Source organism: Botryllus schlosseri, chromosome 13 (assembly GCF_051294905.1).
Source record: "Botryllus schlosseri isolate E-star chromosome 13, Bs_hap1, whole genome shotgun sequence".
In the NCBI taxonomy this organism is placed as follows: Eukaryota; Metazoa; Chordata; class Ascidiacea; order Stolidobranchia; family Styelidae; genus Botryllus; species Botryllus schlosseri.
The window spans coordinates 5,094,735-5,116,272 of NC_137248.1; the positions used below are offsets into that span (position 1 = coordinate 5,094,735).

The window sequence follows — 21,538 nt, forward strand, 5'->3', positions numbered from 1 at the left end:
ATGTTGATGACTAAAATATCAGTTCCGACGCAGCGGCAGATCCAGGGTCCAGTCACATTTTCAGTAAATCGTCGTACACTACAATAAACTAAAATAATAGTGAAATAGCGGAAATACACATGGCCATAATCATGAAACGATTTCATTGTAGTGAAATAGTTATGAGCGAGGCATAAAGTTCAAATCAAAAGTTCACCCAGACATGGAATAAAGACAGTAACATAACATAACATGGTTGGGTTATATTTTTATCTGAACAAGTCACACACAATGTACAATGCGATAAGATACAACGCGATGTCATGAACAGATAGGAGGATGTAGAACGACACGCTTCAGTAGCGATCCTTTACTCTAACATCCACCTCGGCCTAGAGTGCCCGATGTGACAGTTCTTTTTCGATGTTGATCTCTTTGAAGCCGCGGCCTTTCTACTAGTTCTTTTCCATTCTTTGTGAGTGCTTTCTTTCGTCGGGTCTTTTTCTGGGCTTTTTTGTCGCCGTAAGAACGGCAGGGGAAGAGGAGCCCAGATAAACCTCTGACGGGAATCGAACGCGGGTCGCCTGCGTGCTGGGCGCTTATCGTAACCACTACACTATCTCCCCTGCCAGTTTAGAAACAATGGCTTCCATGTAAGCGCATTCTTACTATTTATTACAAAAATAGCACTGTGACTGTTTATTACAAAAATAGCGCTATGATACACAAGATAACATCCAATCACACCATTCCGGGTTTCGCGTACATCGGCAGGTGGTAGTAGTTGTAACTCAAAAAGCTCAGCAGTCTGTTCTCTACAGTTCGTCTCATCCCGGTTTTCATGTAGAATTCTCTCAGCTCCTTCCTTTGCTCGGCCGAGATCTTGGTATCTTCTCGGAATATTTGCTGTATCCCTGCTTCCAGGGATCCCAAGCTTTCTCCGCCTTCCGGTGGCATGCTCAGTATATCGCGCACCTATGAGTAATTGAATGACCAAATTTACACATTCCTGATTGTTTGCACATATAAATCCTTGATGCCGTAGTGCTAAGAATTTTAAAAGCATAATTTGTCATCGAAAAGGCACCGCCGTTGAACTGAATTCTAAACCAGAGGTGGTAACCATGTCCTAGTGTTGCTTTATAGACAGTAGACAATGTGAGTTGAAAGAGTCCTTCAAACAGCGGTTTGATTGTTGCATTCCAGATATTTTGGTTAATTTCTAATAAATTGATTATGAGGCTTTGATACCTGGGATCAGTTACAATATCCATCAAGATAGTTTGAGTCTACCGGGATAATTCTGAAATAAAATAGATAGGTTTTACAGTCTAAAAACTGTTAAAAGTAGACACTGAAGTAATATGTAACGACAACGTCATATCTTCCCTTCAAGAACTGAGACAGTAGAAGTACTTCTTCACTTACCAACTTTGCACTCTGTTGTTTTATGTCAGCATGGAGCATCAGAGCTGCTTGCACTGCTTACATGGTTATGATTTCAGACTACTTCCAGATTATTAGACAAAACTAGGCCTAGAATGCTTGTTAATATACTTAGTTGAAAATTGATACTCCTACTTCTATTTGAGTATTAAGGGTGACCACTGACCACCTCTGCTTGGCATGTAGTACTTACTGCACGTACCAATATTTGTGCGCCAGTTTAAATTGCCAAACTTTTGATAAACTAATCAACATTTAAACACAATGTATAGCGTGAAAAAACTGTTACCCACCTCATGTCTCAAATCTCTGAACCTATCATGGAAGATCGCCATGGCCCACGGTTCTTTAAAGAAATCGTACAAGTCAGTCACCAGTCCTTCATCGAATCTGTCAACGAGGTTGTTGAGGTAACGCTCGTGAATGTTGAATAACTGTATAAAGTTGGACACCGGCAACGATACTTCTCCTGCCACTGTCAAAATATACGGAATCAGAATAGGGTCACAATACGCTATTCAAGGCACCACCTTTGACGACGCAAGTGATTGTTTCTACGCATTTCTGTTGGTTGATGTGAAGTCTAAAATAATTTCCGTTCTCCACCGAGCCAGTTTCGATCTCTTCGCCGTGACTTGCCTTGGCCAACTGCACGTCGTACGGCTGCACGGCACCGGGCTTTCTCACATGCAGATATTCTAATCCTCCTGGAAGCACACCGTGAAATACCTGAAAATAATATCGACTTTTTAAGTCAGTGTTTTACTAGAACATATCTAGCAAGTGTGCCAATGAATGTACGACTGAATAAATAACTAGCCATTACCATAAAAAAAAATAAATGGAATTATCGAAATACGCTTAATTAACCAATACAGGTGGTCAAAGAAGTCATCATTGGTAGTGAATACTGAATTAGAAGTCACACTATAAATTCCCAAACAATTACAAGTAGAAGTGATTTTCAAGACAAGTCAAAACTACTTCAAGTAGGTAGAAAATGAAGATCTGAAAAGTACTCAAGTAAATAGATTCAAAAACTACATATGTGCGAGACGTCGTATACTTGAAGTAATCGATCGGCTACTCTCAAAATTCCAGCCTCCATGCCTAATGACACTACAAATTGGTGCTATCTTTGAAAATATATTCAGTTACTGTTGCCGCAGAATTTCACACTTTGATTAGTTTTTGATTGATATCATAAGAAATTTGAATAGTCGCATTTTCATTTTGCTAACGCACAATTCAATCGTCGTATTCAGATCCAACGTATATCGAGGCAGGTACAAAAAAAACATTTTTACCTTACAATCTGTAAATACCGGCGTCAGCTTTGTATACGGGTCGTTCGGGTTCTCCCTTTCCTCAGCCATCGATTCCAACGTAGGATCAAATACAGGAAGCACTGACATAGCCAACCGAAAACCGATTTCACACGAATTGTAGCCGTCGTGATTCGACCAGTCTTCGGCGTGGTAGCGTCTTGCGTACTTCGTCAAAGAACCAGCGGCTCGTATCGCTTGGTCGTTTGTGCAGAAATTGGCGTCGATAACAAGTCTGCCGTCGAACACAAGGCATGCGTCGTTGACAGCGCGGAAAGCGTGATGGTCGATGCATTTCGGGTGGAAAGAGAGGAATGCGTGGCACTCGTAGACTAGAGGCTTGGTGGGAGTTGTGAACTTGACATCTTTCACTTTGTTGTCGATTTCGTCGTCCATAGTCCAGCCGGCGAATATGCAGTTGATGTGATGCTGAAAAGTAAGCAGAGGTGCCCAAGGTAGTCATTGTTGGTACTCAGTATAAGTATAAGTACCATCGTGAATTTCTAGTAGCAGTAGCAATTTCCAGCTGTGTAAAAAGTAAGTATTCTAGGTAGGTAAAACCAAGTTGAATACTCCTAAAAAGTAGTATTTCCTAAAAATACGCATTACCATTTCAATGTGATGTCATATGTTATGCAGTAATGTGGCTATTCTGCTGGGTAGATTAATAGCAAAATAAATAATTTGAATTATCTAATTAAGCACAACAGATGAAAAGGCAAAAACACCAGCAGACATATCCACCGCATAACCCACCTCAACTCCAGCTGCCTTCATTGCCTCCGTGACAGCTTTCACGAGGCTCGGCTCTTGGAAAGTGTCGGGCTTTGCAAATTTATGAGACGTTGGAGGCTGCAGTAGAACCAGTTGCTCTCCTGGTATGCCGAGCGCGAGAAGGTTTTGTAAAGTGAAGTAAGCATCCAACGTGTTGCCGTAGATAACTATTTTGCCGAAGAACGTTTTCACGCTGAAAATTAACGTGTCCGCATATATTATCGAGATAAGATCGATTACATCTATTGAGTAAACCATCCACTTTTACCAACACTGTTTCCATAGCGTTAAAGTATCAAATGATATAATAGAATAGGTGGTGTTATTAAACATCTCTGAGTAACTCATACGTAAGAACAGTTCCAGAAGTACCGTACTAGAATATATACTACTAGCAGTCACATAGCATCAGCTCAATAAACTTTGCTGATTCAGATGAGTAACAGGCCACGCTCATAAATTATGATATGACATTAATTGGCTGGAAGTTAAGGTGAAATTATGGCGATCCATTTCTCACAATGGCTTCCAAAGTAAATTGATTACCCGCTCATCCAGTTCATCAAGAATTTCTTATCAGAGTCCTTATTCATCGCCAGCACATTCGAAGGAGATTGCCTCAGGTAGGGAGTTTCGATCGCCCTTTGACTTATATCGCGGTTCGTCGCTCCTGCTTCCAAGTCGGCCTCGGTTGCTTTTGGAACCTGCAAAAAATGGATTGATTTAATCTATTCAGTTTGAGTCTAGCTGTGGCAAACTACAAATGTCCGGCTACAAGAGCATTAGGGCTGTTCAAAAATAACTTTTTTTTTCTGGATTACAAGGATTCACTGATTAAATTGTTAGGTTGCCTAAAAAAAAGCTGCACGCCAAATTTGGCTCAATTGTAACAAGTAGCAGTGGCCACAGAACCAATTGAAATTTTCGAATTTTTTATAAATAAAAATTATAAAAAAATTTCAAATATTACTGTCAACTTCGTGAAATTGTTAAGTTGCCTAAAAGAACGATGCAAAACAATTTCTGCTCACTTTCAACCGGTAGAAGCGGTGACAGTCTGAAATCCCAGCTGAATATTGATGAAAAACTCAAACAACTTCACTTCTACTGGTTGGAATTGCGTCGATTTTGTTTTGCATCATTTTTTAAACATCTCAACAATTTTATTGGGGTGACAGAAATATTTGAATTTTTTTTATTATTATTTTATAATTGAATAGTATATTCATATTGAAATGAACCCGAATATTTTCGGCTGACACTCGTCAGGGGTAATCGTCAGCAACTAGTAGAGAATTCGAAAGAACAGCGTATATCAACAATCGTAACACAAAATATGACGTCACTAGTCTCTACTAGTTGCTGACGATTACCCCTGACGAGTGTCAGCCAAAAATATTCGGGTTCATTTCAATATGAATATACTATTCAATTGTATATTGAAGTTCTGTACCTCAAAGAAGCTGTTCAAATATTATTTTGTAATAAATTCAAAAATTTCAATTGGCTCTGCGGCCTCTTCTACTGTTCGGAATTGAACCAAATTTGTTGTGCGTTTTTTAGGCGACAACTAGCCAGTCTTCAGGATTACCGGACCACGACCTAACATCGACCTCGCCCTCTCCGCCACATGCCACCTCATTTTGTCGCTTGCGTCTTATATACTCTGCATTACTTTTCATTCAGTGTGCATGCCTCTTATTTACTTGCCTAGGCTAAGGTGGGTGTCTGATCTTAAAGGCTACTCCAAGTTGTTTCGACACTTTCCTATCTTTTCATCGTATCGCAGTCTTGTGATGTTTTTGAAACAATGAAAATATTAATAAACCTGATTGATACCTAACAATTTAATCCGGGTAAAAAAGTTGTTTCTGAACAACTACAGTAATTTGTGTCAATAATTCTTGAATTTAATAGTCACCTTATACAAATTCGATTACGTTACACATGACACCGATCAAAGCGTGTGTGTAGTGTAATAATTAGGGCTGGGAAGAATGACTCGAGCATTAATTCTCGTGACTCGAGTCGAATAGTGTGAAATGATGTTTTCGAGTACGCTCCCTACCACTATCAGCTAATTTGTCGATGAGAATCATAGTTTCGATACCATTTTACACCCTGATAGGTTGAAAACTTCCATTGAGCTGGTGGAAATTCTACGCTGTAATTTAGTAGTAGTAATGCGTCACCTGATACTGTTGCCCGGTGCAAAGCATAAGATAATCATAGCAAACGCGTTCTCCATTCTGCAAAATCACATACTTGTGCGACCGTTCGATACCGACCATACTGCCTGTAACAAGAAAGCATTCCTGTAAAAGCAAGGACTCCAAATGATGTGACACCGCAAACCTTTCACAACGTTGACCCAAGTGGCGAGCGACATGCACGCGAGCTGTTCTTCGGTGTAGCTGTAATCGGCCGAACATACTTGATCCGGCAGACCGTCTTTAGCGATCAGAGTCAAGTTATTGAATCGGAGATGCGGACAGAAGCTGAGCGTCTCCAAGAACGAGATTCCGACGCTTGAAGCACCGACAACGACGATACGTGCGTTTATTGTAACCTGGCAATAATGAAGGGATTGAATATATTGCTAAACTTAAAAGCATCAAATGACTATAGCAATCACTATAATCATAATCAGCAGTTCTGTTATTTTCATTCGCACAAGAAACACAATGTACAATGCACTACACAAAACACGATGCAATGTAATGAACAGTTAGGATGATGTAGTACACCCAAACAACTTACACAATTTTAGACATCTCAAAGTTTTAGAAAAGTCAAATAACATGTATTCATAATGAAATGTTCCCGACTATTTTCGGCTGACAGCGGTAATCATCAGCGATTAGTAGAGAATTGAAAGGAACATTGTGTATCAACAATGTTATCACCAAACATGACATCGCAGGCATAAAAATTCAGATGGCTTGAGCTCAATGTAATATTTTTAGATAATACGCAAACTCATTCTGTTGGTGGATTTTGATAAAAGTTTTGCACCTCCAACAATCTCTTTTGGATCGATCCAATTAAAATCAACAGATCAACAACAAACCTCAGCACATCATAACACCAAAATTAGAAGTTTAACCCTTTTATGCAGGCATATTCCACAAGGAAATCACGAAAAGAATTGTCTTTGGAATCAGTAATTGGGAATAATAGTAGTTGTGGTGGGCAGCAGTGCAATGCTGAATTCCAAAGACAACAACATTTGTAAATATTGGACAATTCTGAGGGTATGCATTACAAATGTCAGAAAATTTGCTAAATTATAATGGAACGAGTCTACCGTGAATTCATGATATCAAAGACATTTCGACATCTTACTTTTGGCTCCAATGTCAACTTTCGGTTGATGTGATACAGAGCAAATGGTGGAAGCTTCCGAGTCACTCTTTCAGACGGAGCATTTTCCTTCAAGTCATCCATCGGGTAGACAATCTGTCTCCTCGCCCGTACCGGCACGAGATAATTGATTCCTGTTGGTGGGGAGGATATTAAGCTATTCTGTACGACGTGTACGTGATGACAATTTAGTCTGACAGGCTGCCAAAGTCACTTGGATGCCATTGTCACTTCTGATGTGGAGCTTGTGCGAATACAACAGAAAAATTAAAAGAGAGTAACGCAATACCCCCTGATCAAAGAGTTTTGATAATGCTGAAATGCATTTGGTCCGCCATTGGCTTTATCTAGTGATTGCTTTTCATTCAACTATCTCTACTCCTACTTGGGTTGTGCAAGACTTAGAAAGCCTTACAAGGCTATTTCTGCACCATCCTTGTTGAGCGACATATGCACATATACGTATATAAATACAATGTCCTATTCGTACTTTCCAATGTTGAAATTTTGTGTTGGGCAGAGAGGCATTAGCATTTCAATTGCTCAAGGCATGTTTACGAGTATAGACATTAGCCACGCATAAATTAAAACAACTTTTCGAGCTAATTGAGAGTAATTTTCCAACAGACAATTTTCATTTCGAATGTAAGTATTTTCAGCCTGTCTTTGAAATAATTACAACCCGATTTATACTTTATCATTATATTTCAATTAATTTATACGACTTTGCTTGAAAATTGCCAGAGTGATACCATTGACTACTTCGGAATTTGCAACCAAGGTTGAACTAACCTGTAATGAGAGAATGCCTTTTGGATGTGTCGTCTCCTTTTTCGACCGGATAAAACAAACAAGATTTCTGTCCTTGCCGCAGTATCTCTTTGAAAAACTGCTTCGTGTAGTGCTGCGTAATGAACGTAACATTATAGAGAAATTGTCGCAAAATCAAGTTCAAGTATACAATACCTGAAAAACCGGATTCAAACAAAAATGATGTAGATGTCCGTGCTCATTACGTCTGTGGTGATTAAAATAGATGAAGTCTTCTATGTTATAATGGGATCTGATATATTCTATATTTTCTTCACGCCGTACAATAGCAACACCGACAACCTAAACAGTAAGACATTGACGTAATACGATGGTAAAACGCGTCAAATATAGAAACAAACCTGGCCCAAGCTTTCAGCAAGAAAAGCCTGTACTTCGGTACCATCTTCGTCCCTCCTGGCAGCGTTGAATACGTCAACGTCGTTCAATATATTTTCGTTAGCGGAAAGATCTTTGACCACCTTTTCAATCTGTGACGAGAGACTTCATTGGTGAACCACACACTTACTAACAGAGGTGGTCAAAGCAGACAGTGTTGCGAATCAAGTAGAAGTAACCCGCGCACCTCGACTTGGACTTGACTCAGAGATTATTTGACTCTTGACTTGACTCGAGTAACAACTATAAAAGTAAGATTGACTTGTGACCCGGAATCTTGACTCAAGGTATCTAATCCAAAGTGTAAAAATTACTTCGTTTTACCAAACAATTATCAAGTAGAAGTGAATGTAGTCTAAAAACAAAACCCTTTGAGTAACCAGTGGAAGTGTGTAATACCTACTTGAGCACGGTACTATTAAAAAAGATGAGTACTCCGTTACTGACCACCTTTGATTACTAATTTTGATTTATCTCACCTGCCATCTATCTTTTGTGGTAACCGGCCGCACGGCGAAATCGTGAAACAGTCCCCCGCGGTGGAAGACATACAATTCTTGACTTACGAGCATTGAGTTTTTGGGAGTGGCCCGTACAAAGTGTTGCAGGAGCGGGAATTCGGGGACCAAGTGCGGAACGGTAATAACCGCAAATTCTTTGCCGGGGAATAGTCTGGAATGAAAATGATATCATTACACATACACATCGTCGTAATATCAGGTTTGGTACTTTACGTCCTGGTTATAGAGTATCTTCACACACTTTCAAGCAATGTTCCCTCTAAGCTGGGCACGTGCGCAATTGCGCAGTGCTAACACGGTCTCTGCGCGCAGTAAATCTAAGCTGCACACAAAAAAAAACGAAGTGATGACCTTTCTTTTTTTTGTCGTTACGCACTGTTGTCCAAGGGACCGCGCAATGAGTTGATGAGTGCGTGCAGTCTCGTGATAAATTAGAGGGAACATTGCTTTCAATTATAGAAAACCAACGACACTATCGACAGCATAACGCAATGGTGAAGGGTCCGGCTTCTTGATTGGTAAGTCGTGGATTCGATCCCTGGCCGGGTCAGACCAAAGACCTGATTAGTAACACTGCTACCCATGACTTCCCCGCTTGGCACTCAGCATTACCGGGATAGCATGGACGGGTGATGCAAGACTTAGAAAACCTTACAAGGCTATATCTGTACCTCTCTTGACCAGCAGCATAGCACAATATGCACGCATGGTATGCATATGCATAGATCGTGTATATGTATATGAGTCGGTGTATACGCCACGAGGAGAAAAATATTCCTATTCCTGACTACCACTGTTCATAGCAAACCATTGAAAAGTAGCATTTACAAGATACCCGTCAATGACTGATGATGCAATGATCTATATCAAATTGGTAATAGTCTGAAATTCATACATTTCTTCATAGCTAATCTCAGAAACTATGTTGGAGTTGTCAATATCCAGTGATAAAGCCTCGACGAGAATCACAGCAATACCCTTTACGAAAAAAGTGTCTTACTTGAACACGTGCGGCAGAAAGTCAGCTGATCGCATTTCGTGAAGATCATCCATGCAGAATAGTTGGATTGAAAAGCAATTGGATTCCCCAAAATATTGCGGTTCAAACTGTTAAAAAAAATAGTTTGCACCTGCATCACAATGATACGAATGTTGATACAATATCTTTTCAATCACTAGTTGCTGACGATTACCTCTGAAGAGTGCCATCCGAAAATATTTGGACGTATTTCAATATGAAAATATTATTCAATTGTATATTGAAGTTCTGTACCTCAACAGTCTCTTAAAAATAGTTATAAGCGAAATAGTGACCTACGCGACGTCACTCAACACTGCAAAGCTGGCTTACTATCCATCACCAATATCCTCGTCTTTAATCAGCATGTAGCCTATGTTGCCGGGTTAAATAAAAGTACCAACCTCTGTTTCTATGTCCGGTGAATTTTCTCGTTCCGGAATAACGTATTTTGGAACGTCGGATTGATTATCGCGCGGGGATTTCGTGCCTTCTGAAACGGATATCTCCTCTTCCTCTGTGTTGCCTTCTCTATCTTCAGCATCTTCACACCCTTCTTCCAGCTGAGAAATTAAAGATTATAAAACAAATATGAAGGGGCAGCCTTGGGGTAAGCAGTCTCGATTAAATAAATACATAAAATGAACATTCTGCTCAATTCAGTTTATTAGGAAATTTCATCATTTCAAAACACCACAAGACCGTGAAACAATGAAAAGATAGGAAGGTGTCGAAATGAATTAGAGTAGTCTTTGAAATCAGACACCTACCCGGGACTAGGCGATGTAAAAAGGAGGCATGCACACTGAATATGGAGTAAAAGAAGATACAAGGACGAGGGACAACATGAGGTGGCATGTTACGAAAGACCAAATCGATATGTCAGGTGACGGTCTGGTAAACTTGAGGGCTGACTAGGGCTGTCTATGTTACATTCAATATCTTGGAAACATGGCAAGTCATACCACGTGTCACTGCCATACTTATGCCTGATTACCATGCTACTGATATTGGTGACAATAACTTAAACAGTACATACCTCCTCACTTGATTCTGGAGCTTGCGTAACTGATTCGGAATTCTGAACAGGCTTCTCCACAACTTTGAGAACAGGCGGATCGTCGAAGAGCTTGTCATCGGGATGAGGTTTTCTGAGTCCGTGGAACGGGGTAATTTCGAATTCTCTCTGTTGAAATAATGGCTGTTGTGCCATTATTCTCTTCGGCGTTTCAATTCATTAGACAGCTCACCTGGAGCAGATCTATATTGACATCGTTTGACATGCTGATAAAGCCGATAGCTTTACCACCGACTTCGGCAACCAATGCGTATTGGTCTTCCTCGTGGGCCTCTATCATTTCAGCGAGAAAATGTTCTCCGTAAATCTGTAAATGCAGAAGTTATTGCTCTATTGCGAGCTAATTTCACAGGGACGAGGGCCATAAATTTAACTGTCTTCACAATGAGTGAAATCGTAGGAAATATGGCTAATCCTGCTCTTGTAAACATGTGAGATATTTTAAACTGGATTGGAAACGCAGTATTGTAACTTCAATAATCCTTGACATCATAAATTAACATCATATCATACAATTTGATGGCAATTGATTCTCTATCGTCCAGTCTCTGTAAGTCTCTATCTCAACATATTTAAGCAAGGCAATTGTAGAATGATTTTCTCAAAATTCTTTCTATTGGTGTTCAATAACATTTACTTCTAGATTTTGAGTATTCAAATAGTTATTCGAGAAGCTCTATTTTTCGAATACTTCCACTTGTACCAAATAGCTGTTTAGACTTTGGATGTTGTAAATTAATATTGGTTTCAGGATATATTTGCAGCACTGTTATGAGAGAGAGATTTTCGCTTGCACCATCAATATGCTTTGATGACGGAGATGCGATACAACGTTTAAGTAATGTCCTCTAGTCTGCACCATCATTTTTTCTCCTCTATGCTATCTGTGGATGCTGAGCCTAACGGGATAGCCCCAGATACCAGTTTCTAGTCTTTGGTCTGACCCGGCCGGGGATTGAACCCACGACCTACCGATCAAGAAGCCGGATGCATCAGCATTACGTTATCTCGCTCTCGCTGAGTGAAATCGTCATTATGAAATAGCCGCTGTATCACCGTAACTGAATATATTTTCAGTGATTGCACCTATTTGCAGGTGCATTAGTCATTTTGTATAAGTCCTGATGGCGCATTTTTCAATTGTGAATTCGATCAACTCCTGAGAGTATGGGACGACTAGAACAAACTTACTATTTGAAATTACTTACTTGAGTACTTGTTGGACCTTCATTTTCTACTTCCAGATGAAGTAATTTTGACACATTTTCAAAATCGCTACTTCTACTTGTAATTGCTTAGAAATTTACAGCATTACTTCTATGTCTACTTGAGTACCATCATTGACTACTTTGACCAGTTCTGATCTGTAGTCAATTGGATTTCAACAAACCTACGACAGAAATTGCTCTAAATATAATCGATAGGTTGTTAATCAAAATATCCATTAACCTGAAGAAGTTTTTCGTTGAGTCGTGTGAAGATAGGTGTGAGGTCATCACTGTCCTCCATAACAGCCTGACGAACATGGAGCACGGGAACATGGTCGTGACGATAGCAGGCATACAATGCATATTTATCTAGAAATTAAATAACAGAAAGTTTTGAAAATTCAAAATTTGATATATGGTATTTGTGGATATGGTATGTATAATTCTTTTAAAATGCAAAAAGATGTTTAGGCTAAAATTTAATCTTCTAGTATTAATATGTGACTATTCAAGTGTGTCAGCCTGCTGCTTACCAGTATCTTTTGTTCCTTCAATCGGATGAAAGATCTGCTCAATAGCCTGTTCCGGTGCAACTTTTCTTGGTAATACAAGCAGCAAAAAATGCAAGTCAGGAACAGCGTTGAAGACAGTACGTATTATCTCATTCGCACAACCAATCGTGTAGTCTGACTTGGCAACGAAGTAGTGAAGAAACAAACTGAAAAAGGTGAAATCAGCATCTACGAATTGGGCACTGATTCAAACACTGTATTCAGAAGGACAATAGACTAATTCCATTGCATAAATACAGGGTTGTAATGACTCGAGTCATGACGCGACTCGAGTCCGACTCGAGTCACGATTTTCTGATGACTCGACTTGACTCGAGTCATTTTCTCAAAATACGGAAATGACTCGTCTCGACTCGAGTCAATCTGTGTATTGACTCGACTTAGACTCGAGTCATTGCGCATGACTCGAGACTCAGACGACCAAGACTGACATTTTGTCGTAATTTCGAAGAATAGTAAAGTAACCACCCCATTGGGATTTCGTCTATTGGTACTGGTACTTTAATATGCGACCAGAAACTGCTAAAAGTGAGGTAAATGAATATATTATAAATGCGAACCATTTGATATTACCAAACAGAGTTATAAAAAGTGGGTTTAACAAGACTTTAACTGGAAACTGAGCAGTCAACACACTGACTCGGACTCGAGTCATAACACCATGACCCGGACTCGACCCTCTGCTCGATGACTTGGACTCGGACTTGACTCGGTGGTGAATTGAAAATGACTCGAGTTGACTTGAGTCAAAACTATAAAAGTGAGATTGACTTGTGACTCGGAGCCTTGTGACTTGGTTACAACCCTGCATAAATATTTGCAATTACAAGCATTGAGAAAGTAGTGAGGTAATGAAACTATTGATAGGGCAAGACATGACTGTTCTTGAACATTTGGTAACTCCCAATGCATCCAATAAAATAACCGTGGCACCAATGTAATATGTATTTCATCATAATTATTATTCATGATTCTTTTCGAAGCATTACAAATTGCAACAGAATTGACAAGAACCATTCCATAAATTCTATAATTCAAGCCACCATCACAGCCTCCATTTGAAATGAAATATGATAAAGTTTTGAGATTGTGCAATGAAATCACACCTCGCTCTCTCTCTCTCTCACACACACACACACACACAAATACATAATTATGCACATGAACAATCTTTTCGATTGAAGGCTTATATGCAAAAATATAACATTTCAGATTACTATATTCCTGTAATTACAATTGCCACGTCATGCAATTTTATTTTGCATCCTTTCTTCTTTAGCATTTTCATCTCAATATTGCTACTAGACGCAGAAAATCAAAAGATCCGATATCGTTAATTGCAGAACAATATATTATTACCTGTTAAGGGGTGTACATTGATCAGTTAATGGGTATCCACAATCCTTCATCCAGTCCTGCCAGTCTGACGGATTGCATACATCAGGTGTAACGGAGGGGTAGTCCAAAAATCCAGCGAATCCAAGAACCTACGACAAAGGAATAACACAGTATGGTACGTTAATCTAGTTTTACATAATTTCACGTGTCCCACAGTGTTTTTATCGAAGTCAGAATTGAGATTGAGTACTGCATGTTATTACTATCCACTATTCCACTATCCAGTAGCAGTATGTATTACCGTACCTACCTCATTCTCGTCGTTAATCAATGTGACAGCAAGATTGGCTTTCTCAATCAGATGAACTATATTAACTCTCCCAAACTGTTCGATAGTCCTATTGGATGCCAAATCGAGAATGGCCGGTGCGTCCAGAGATTCAGTTCTGCGAGCGTTGATAACCTGTGACAGAAACGATGCACTATCCGAACAGCTTCGCAAATTACTAATTCACTTTACCTCTGTAGGCCCGTGCGATGAAGATATAGTAGTCATTTCTCATCGCCTTGCAACAAGAAAACGCAGAATCGGTAAAAAGTAAGATGCGGCGACCTGTTCGTTATGAATTGCGCGCTTGATTACATGTAAGTTTGGGAAATGGCTATGCTGTGCTAGTTGCCATTGGCGACAATCGTCATGCTTTAGTAACTTTCATGATACGAGCAGCTGGGTTGTATGACCAGAGAGAGAGAGTCTTTATTTTCATCTAACCAAAATACATAACACACGGCAGTGATGGTGGTACAGAAAATATGCTTGCACAGTATTCGGTATTAGATAGGAATGATCGATAAGACCGTGAAGGTCATCTAGTCTGATCACACCAGCATCAAACAGGTACACTTGACTCTAAGCAGTCTGGCAGACCATTGTCGTTGGCAGCTGTAAACGACTGTGCTATTATTTATGAAAGAAGTCGCTTTATTTAAAACAGACCACATTTATTACGTCTTTTTTTTTCGAAAATAATAACTTTCGCTTGGGGAAAGTAAACATAATCGTGACCTTTTCAGTGATTTTATTTCAAAGTGCACTCAAAGTGCACTCAAAGTGCACTCAAAGGCTTTCAAGATGCTAATATTATGCGAAATGGTGAGTGTGGGGTTTGACTATACAATATAACATGCAATACACTAATACACATACTCATTTTGTCTGTCTAGCAGAGATGAGCATGGATTAGGATTAGGTTTTGAAAAAACAGGATTTGTGAAATTTTGTCGGATTTGGATTGGATTTACCTATTTTCTGGGAGATTCAAATGTGGTATGGCGATTCGCCACTGGCGAATGGCGACAAACTTTAGTGAGATCAGTTATTAATGTACTTATGGTTACTAAGTTATCTTGAATCAAGTGAATCGTTGGTTGTGAAAGAAAAGTTTCGAATCCCTCCATTGCATAAATTAGTATTTTTTCTGAATTTCCAGTTGGAATCGGATTAGGATTGGACATGGAATTGAATATGAAAAAGCTATGGATTAGGATTTGGATTTGGATTTGAAGGTTAGGATTTGGATTGGATTAGGACATAGAAATTTCAATAGACACTTACGTGACCTTTGACACGAACCAGTCAGGTTGCAGCAGGATGTAAACAAAGAACAAGCCCGGGCAAGCTTACTATGAGCTCTTATGGAAAAGTGTTGAAAAATATAGGTTTTTAGCAAAATTACATTGAATTGGGAATAGCTGGGTTTGGTGAATGGTAATAACGTAGAGGTAGTATGTATATGGCATTTTCCAAATTGCCTCGGATCAATAGACGGGAAGCATGTCATGTTGCAAGCACCAGCCAACTCTGGCTCATTATTCTTCAACTATAAGAAATATTTTAGTATTGTGCTACTAGCAGTTGCTGATGCTTCATACAAGTTCAGAGTGGTTGACATTGGTGCGTATGGTGCTCAATGCGACAGCCAGATATTTGCTAATTCGGCTTTTGGCAAACATGTTTTGGGAAAGACATTGAGTGTACCCCCAGATAAACCGCTTCATGGGGAAGTTGCTCCTCTCCCTCATGTTTTCATTGCGGATGAAGCGTTCCCTCTGAAAACCAATTTGCTAAGGCCTTTTCCTGGTTGTGATCTAGACGACTCAAAAAGAGTATACAATTATCGATTGTCCCGTGCCAGAAGAGTTGTTGAAAACGCATTTGGAATTCTAACTACTCGATTTCGCGTCTTTCGACGGCCGATAGCTGTTCACCCAGAGAAAGTGGACCTTATCATTAAAGCATGCACTGTGTTGCATAATTTTTTGCGAGATGAATCTTCTTCATATGTGCAAGACACTGAGATCGATCCACTGCCCGAGGATGCTGCTCTTGAGGCAATTGATAGATTTGGTAGACGAAGTAGCCAAAATGCACAAAGTGTACGTGAATCATTTGTACGGTACTTCAACAGTGCTCATGGGTCAGTACCATGGCAGCATGCCAGAGTTAATAGGGTAATGTGATTGCCTAAACATTATAAGTCCACTTTCACCAGTATGTTCATAATCGGACTTGGACAACTAGATAATTCTAGTTGTCTAATTTGACTGAATTAGAATGAAATGCTGGTAATCTAATTCGTAGAAGCTGAAAATTTTCTAGTTGTCTTAAGTATGTTCATAATGAAAGTTCATTGAAACTGGTTGCCACTTAGTAAGTTTTTGTGCATCTTGCTGTCAAATACTGTTGTATGCTCCTGTGTAATATCAACTTGCTATTGGTAATTGTATCTACTGTCTCTCACATTACTGTTCGACAGTGGTATCAAAATGACTTGGGTCAATTTAACACATTTTGAGAAAATTGACTTGAAGTAAAGTTTTCATCTTCTTGCAGACATGTATTGACCCTAATCAACATACCCATGGTTAAGATATTGCCGAAAATTATTGAAAATTTTCAAAAACTGTATTTTTTCAAGTTTAAAAAAAAAGATACTTTGATTCCACTGCTACGTTATACGAAATTGTTGCTGTATGTATGGCATTTAGAGAGTTGCCTAGATTCCTGCAACTCTAGTAGAATGCATGCTGGTCTCCATTTTCATGTTGTTGTATTTCCTATTAAGTAGGCTACTGCACGACCGTACTAATTAGTTTTATCTGACTGTTATACTGTGAGCTGAGTTTCTGATTGTTATACTGTGAGCTGAACAAAAACTTTCATGTTGTAGAATAAATGTCTCCCTATCAACTTTTGTCGGGTGATGGACCCTGGTTTACACTGAAGCTATTTTCATATTTTACAAAACTTTCGCCGGACACCAATACTTGATCAGTTGAAAGGGCCTTTTTTGCACAGTAGTTATCGAAAGACCTTGCAAGTTGACACAAAATAACAACAGGTTCGAAACGGTTCGTGTTATTTACAGGATATGTGTGCATCACAGTAAAACCATGGAAATTGAAGAAAGAAGGTTACTGCATGCTAGCATGCTAATATACATAAAGTATATGGGCACATCACAATTGAAACATAAGTAAACAGACAAAGAAGCGAACTGCATGTTATTTACAGACATTATATGTGTGCATCACAGTAAAACCATGAAAACTGGCAAGGGATGAGGCTACTACATATTCCATGTCTCCAACTAATCTTCACTTCTATTTTCTGCAACTACTTTCATAATTTCAATTTCCACTTTCAGCCTTTTCTCTGGATTGATACTTCTCAAGAGCGGTGCAAGCATGCGTGCGAATAAGTCAACTTCGTCTTCTTTCTCATCTACAAAAATTAAACTAGATGCAATCAGGATATTTTTTCATAAATAAGATTGTAATAATTACCTGCAGTAAGGCGTTCAATCGCAGAAAGAATGGTTCGCTTACGATCTGACGACTGTGAGTCACGTTTGTTTTGCTTTCCTGGAACCAGTTTGCTTAATGGCGTGCTGCAATCACTTGGCAACGATGGCGCTGGATCTCCAGAATGCAATGGTCCTGTAGAGTGATAGGCACATAATATACATCTATTCTATACACATAACGAAATATAATTTGACAGGGTATTCACAAATAATATTTGTAACTGAACTGAGCTGCTGGTAACTAAAGTCTTGTCCAATGTTCCCCCTAAGCTGCGCAAATGCGCATCGCTGATACAGTTTCTGCGCACAGAAAATCAAAGTTGCGCCAAAAAATCCAAAGTGATGACCTTTTTTTGGTATTTACATACTGTTGTCCAAGGGTATGCGCAGTGAGTTGGTGAGTGTGCGCAGAATCGTCAAAAATCAGAGGGAACATTGGTCTTGACAGACGTCTTTTATGTTATATGAAGCTTCAATGTTGTACTAACCTTGATTCTGCAAACCGCCATTCAGAACTTCAGTCAGGTTCAAAGTAACTAGTAGGTCATGTGTATCCAGAGCAAGGGTCGGCAACCTACGGCCCGCGGGCCGGATCCGGCCCGCCAAGCGAAATCGTCCGGCCCGCGACATAATAATTAGTTATCACAAGAATGCGGCCCGCCGTTTCACAATGAGTTTCAATCAGCAGTGCAGCACTGCTCGGAAAGAACGCGGCATTGATACGATATAAGTTGCCTAAATCGTATTAGTACATTGTGACGCCACAAAACGAAGGCGGTTGAAGTAGGAGATGGAGATTGTCTAGACCAGTGGTTCTCAACCTTTTTCACCTCGCGGACCGGTAAAGCTTCAAAAAATATTTGGCGGACCGGTGGACTTTCAAAAATTGAAATCAATCCAATGTAAAGTAAACAAACGTTTTATTGCAAGTGTATGGTGTGATGGAGACTGGTGATTTGAGGGATTTGACCGTAATTAATTTTGTTCATGATGGCATCCATGTGATTTTACGATAGTGATCGAGTCTGCCGAGTCGAGGTAAATTTGCCTTGCCCAGATAAACGTGACGTCCGAGAGTCGTTTACAGTCCTTCGCGCCGAAGGCCGCGGATTTAATCGACCACGCTAACTCGAGTAATATTATTCTCTCCGACATTATCGAGAGAAGAAGTGTTTCGCAGTCGAACCAAGCATCTTCAGCTACCTTGCTCATTGCCCACTACCACACCAGATGTAGGCTAGCTGCTCAGGCTACTAGGAATACAATACGGCGCACGTGAGCAGGGTGAGCACCCGGCAACAGCTATACCTTGCCATCCACAAAATCACGCCCAAAAAAGCTCTTCTTCAGCCCACCCCCAAAGAAACGTTGGTCATGAGCCATCCACAGGGTAATAAACCAAACTTCTGGGGGTTTCGCCCCGATAGTTGAATGGATGTTTTCACCAGGAATTGTGAGCACATTCATTTTATTCATTGTAGCCAGAGAGTTTACGTAACCTAATCGCACCAAGCGCGAACATTTTTCTTTTTGTGACTGAATCGGTCAATAATATTAGGAATTGCATATTTGTTGCTGTAAATTTGGGCAATGGACAATGGACAATTAGACATATATATATTGAGATTTTCGGTCAACGAAGGACATTCGTTTACGACCAAGGTTTTCTTGCTGGCGAATGTTTTGACACACTTTTCGGAGTCGCATGTTAGCCTAAAGTTTATTATATGTTGGTGCGTTGACTGACGCTGAAATGCCTGTGTCTATAAATCACGTGTGTTTCTTGACGAAATGGCACCCAGTCAGTGGCAATAAATCGCGCATGCCACGGAAAAATTTGAAAAAAGTTCGATCAAGTTAATACTCAATAATTTATGTTCATCCACGCAATAATTTTAGGCCCTCTTAAAGCTCAGACCCGCTCCAATTGCGGGGATTGAGATGCGGCAGTTACGGTCCCGCACAAAATGAATTATTCGAAAGCGAATGATCGCCCAAACTGCGCGACTTAGTGAGTAAGCTTGTACTTGTCGCTCGCATTTCGTCAAATGGCACTGCTTGAACTTCAAGTCAAATCGAACATGTTTCCAGACCTAATGTTACCTCACGAAGTTTTGATTCAGTTTAAAATTTGATGCTTTATTTTTATTTTATCAATTAGACAAACCTTCAAAACATATGCATCTTGAAATTTACCTGGCGGACCGGCACGAAAGTCGTCGCGGACCGGCACCGGTCCGCGGACCGGCGGTTGAGAACCACTGGTCTAGACTAGAGTAAACTAGATCAGTGCTTATCAATCGGGTGTATCTCGCAACCGAAGGTGTATCATACTTTTTGAAGGGTTTACCGATGGGGTGTGACAATAAAGGTGTCCTTCCTCTGCTTCAAAAACGCTACACTGAATACATGAGATGTTGAGGTGCATTTGAAACAAATCTGCGACTCGGGGAATGAGCATATCGCTGCATGACTTTGACAAAGAGTACGTTCTTGAAATTGATCTTTATCCCAGCTTATCAAACGATGCAAAAGCCATCGCATCGATTTTTGGTAGCACGTACGCATGTGCGCAATAGTTTTGAACAATGAAATTCACGAAGAGCAAGCCAAGATCACGTATCTCGGACGCCCATTTAGAATATGGTCTGATTCTTGCTTCATCTGACTGTTACCAGAAGTTGAAAACCTTTCACAAAGCAAGCTACGTCAATTGTCATATTTATTCTGCGTTGTTGAAGTGTAAATACATGTGTTTTATGATTGGTATGATAGAGATTGCAGCAATGTATGATAATATACCGAAGTGAGCGGAAAATATAGTATTAAGAAAAATTCCGGCCCGCCAAAAAGTTGTACACTCGAAATTTGGCCCGTGACTAGCAAAAGGTTGCCGACCCCTGATCCAGAGGATCTTGTGTATCCATGGGGTCATGTGTATCGACGGCATTATGTGTATCCTCCAGGGAATCCTGTTCTTCACTACAATTATCGTCGACGTTTGAATATGTGCTGGAATAAGCATATGAATTTATTTCATAATAGGAAATCAATCAGTACCGTAACTAATAGTCATTTACCTTCGGATTTCAACAACTGCATCCAGAAAATCAAACATTGGCATCAGCTGCCACGGCCTGTAGTTTGACTTTCCCGAACCAGATCTGGTTTGTTCTTGCATATTATTTTTCTCCCGTCGTAATTTATCACGGAGATATTTCCATTTTTTTTTACATTCATCAACTATGAGAAAAAATAAGCAAAGTAATTGGTGAGTAGTTCGAAGTACTGTACTCGTTTTTTTATAATTACCTGGAAATTGTAGGTCCCGGCTCACGCGTTCCCAGCAGTTTTGCTTAGCCACTTTGTCGCTATACGATTTGTGTGACTTTAAATACAGCGCTGGGAATTGCCTTACCGATTCTATCAGTACCTCCGGATCCATTGTTGCAGATTGCAAAATCACAGCCGTAATAGACATCGTGCCGCGAATGTTTGTTGTTAGGCGCGAACAATCAGCTGATCTCAGTGACGCCTGACTGAGTACAATTTACGCTGGCAGTGTGAACCTCAGCTTCGCCTCACTTAATTTAGCTTAGTTTAGCTTAGCTTAGCTTATTCTCAGTGTACACTACCCTTACTATGAGCTCTTATGGAAAAAGGTTGAAAAATGAAGGTTTTAAGCAAGATTACGTTGAATTGGGGATGACTGGCCTTAATGAATAGTAATAGCGTAGAGCTAGTATGTGGTTGCAGCTTTTAATCTAGGATGAACATGAATGGTGGCAAGTACGCACCAGCTGATTTCTGATTAAGCGGCGATTGTTGTATACTATACTAT

At 39.9% G+C, this 21,538-nt stretch overlaps 3 protein-coding genes across 3 annotated transcripts; all 3 read right to left on the reverse strand.

Moving 5' to 3' along the window:
* Positions 1-633: 633 nt before the first annotated feature.
* On the reverse strand, positions 634-14,506 carry LOC145453618 (cilia- and flagella-associated protein 61-like). Its single transcript, XM_080331585.1, has 22 exons — positions 14,352-14,506; positions 14,142-14,294; positions 13,853-13,980; positions 12,455-12,639; positions 12,163-12,290; positions 10,886-11,020; positions 10,675-10,821; positions 10,040-10,198; positions 9,618-9,724; positions 8,576-8,768; positions 8,060-8,188; positions 7,854-8,000; positions 7,680-7,791; positions 6,870-7,021; positions 5,880-6,093; positions 5,717-5,820; positions 4,071-4,228; positions 3,507-3,717; positions 2,733-3,179; positions 1,956-2,154; positions 1,719-1,900; positions 634-954 (listed from the first exon to the last, which is right to left on the reverse strand). Exons 1-22 carry the CDS (start codon positions 14,385-14,387, stop codon positions 721-723), a joined length of 3,660 nt encoding a protein of 1,219 aa, XP_080187711.1. The 5' UTR covers positions 14,388-14,506; the 3' UTR covers positions 634-720.
* Positions 14,507-16,774: 2,268 nt separating this feature from the next.
* On the reverse strand, positions 16,775-18,327 carry LOC145453914 (uncharacterized). The gene is made up of 3 exons (XM_080331880.1): positions 18,186-18,327; positions 17,678-17,830; positions 16,775-17,615 (listed from the first exon to the last, which is right to left on the reverse strand). Exons 1-3 carry the CDS (start codon positions 18,325-18,327, stop codon positions 17,482-17,484), a joined length of 429 nt encoding a protein of 142 aa, XP_080188006.1. The 3' UTR covers positions 16,775-17,481.
* Positions 18,328-20,401: 2,074 nt separating this feature from the next.
* LOC145453912 (uncharacterized) lies at positions 20,402-21,322 on the reverse strand. Its single transcript, XM_080331879.1, has 3 exons — positions 21,010-21,322; positions 20,778-20,940; positions 20,402-20,709 (listed from the first exon to the last, which is right to left on the reverse strand). Exons 1-3 carry the CDS (start codon positions 21,176-21,178, stop codon positions 20,577-20,579), a joined length of 465 nt encoding a protein of 154 aa, XP_080188005.1. The 5' UTR covers positions 21,179-21,322; the 3' UTR covers positions 20,402-20,576.
* Positions 21,323-21,538: the final 216 nt, after the last annotated feature.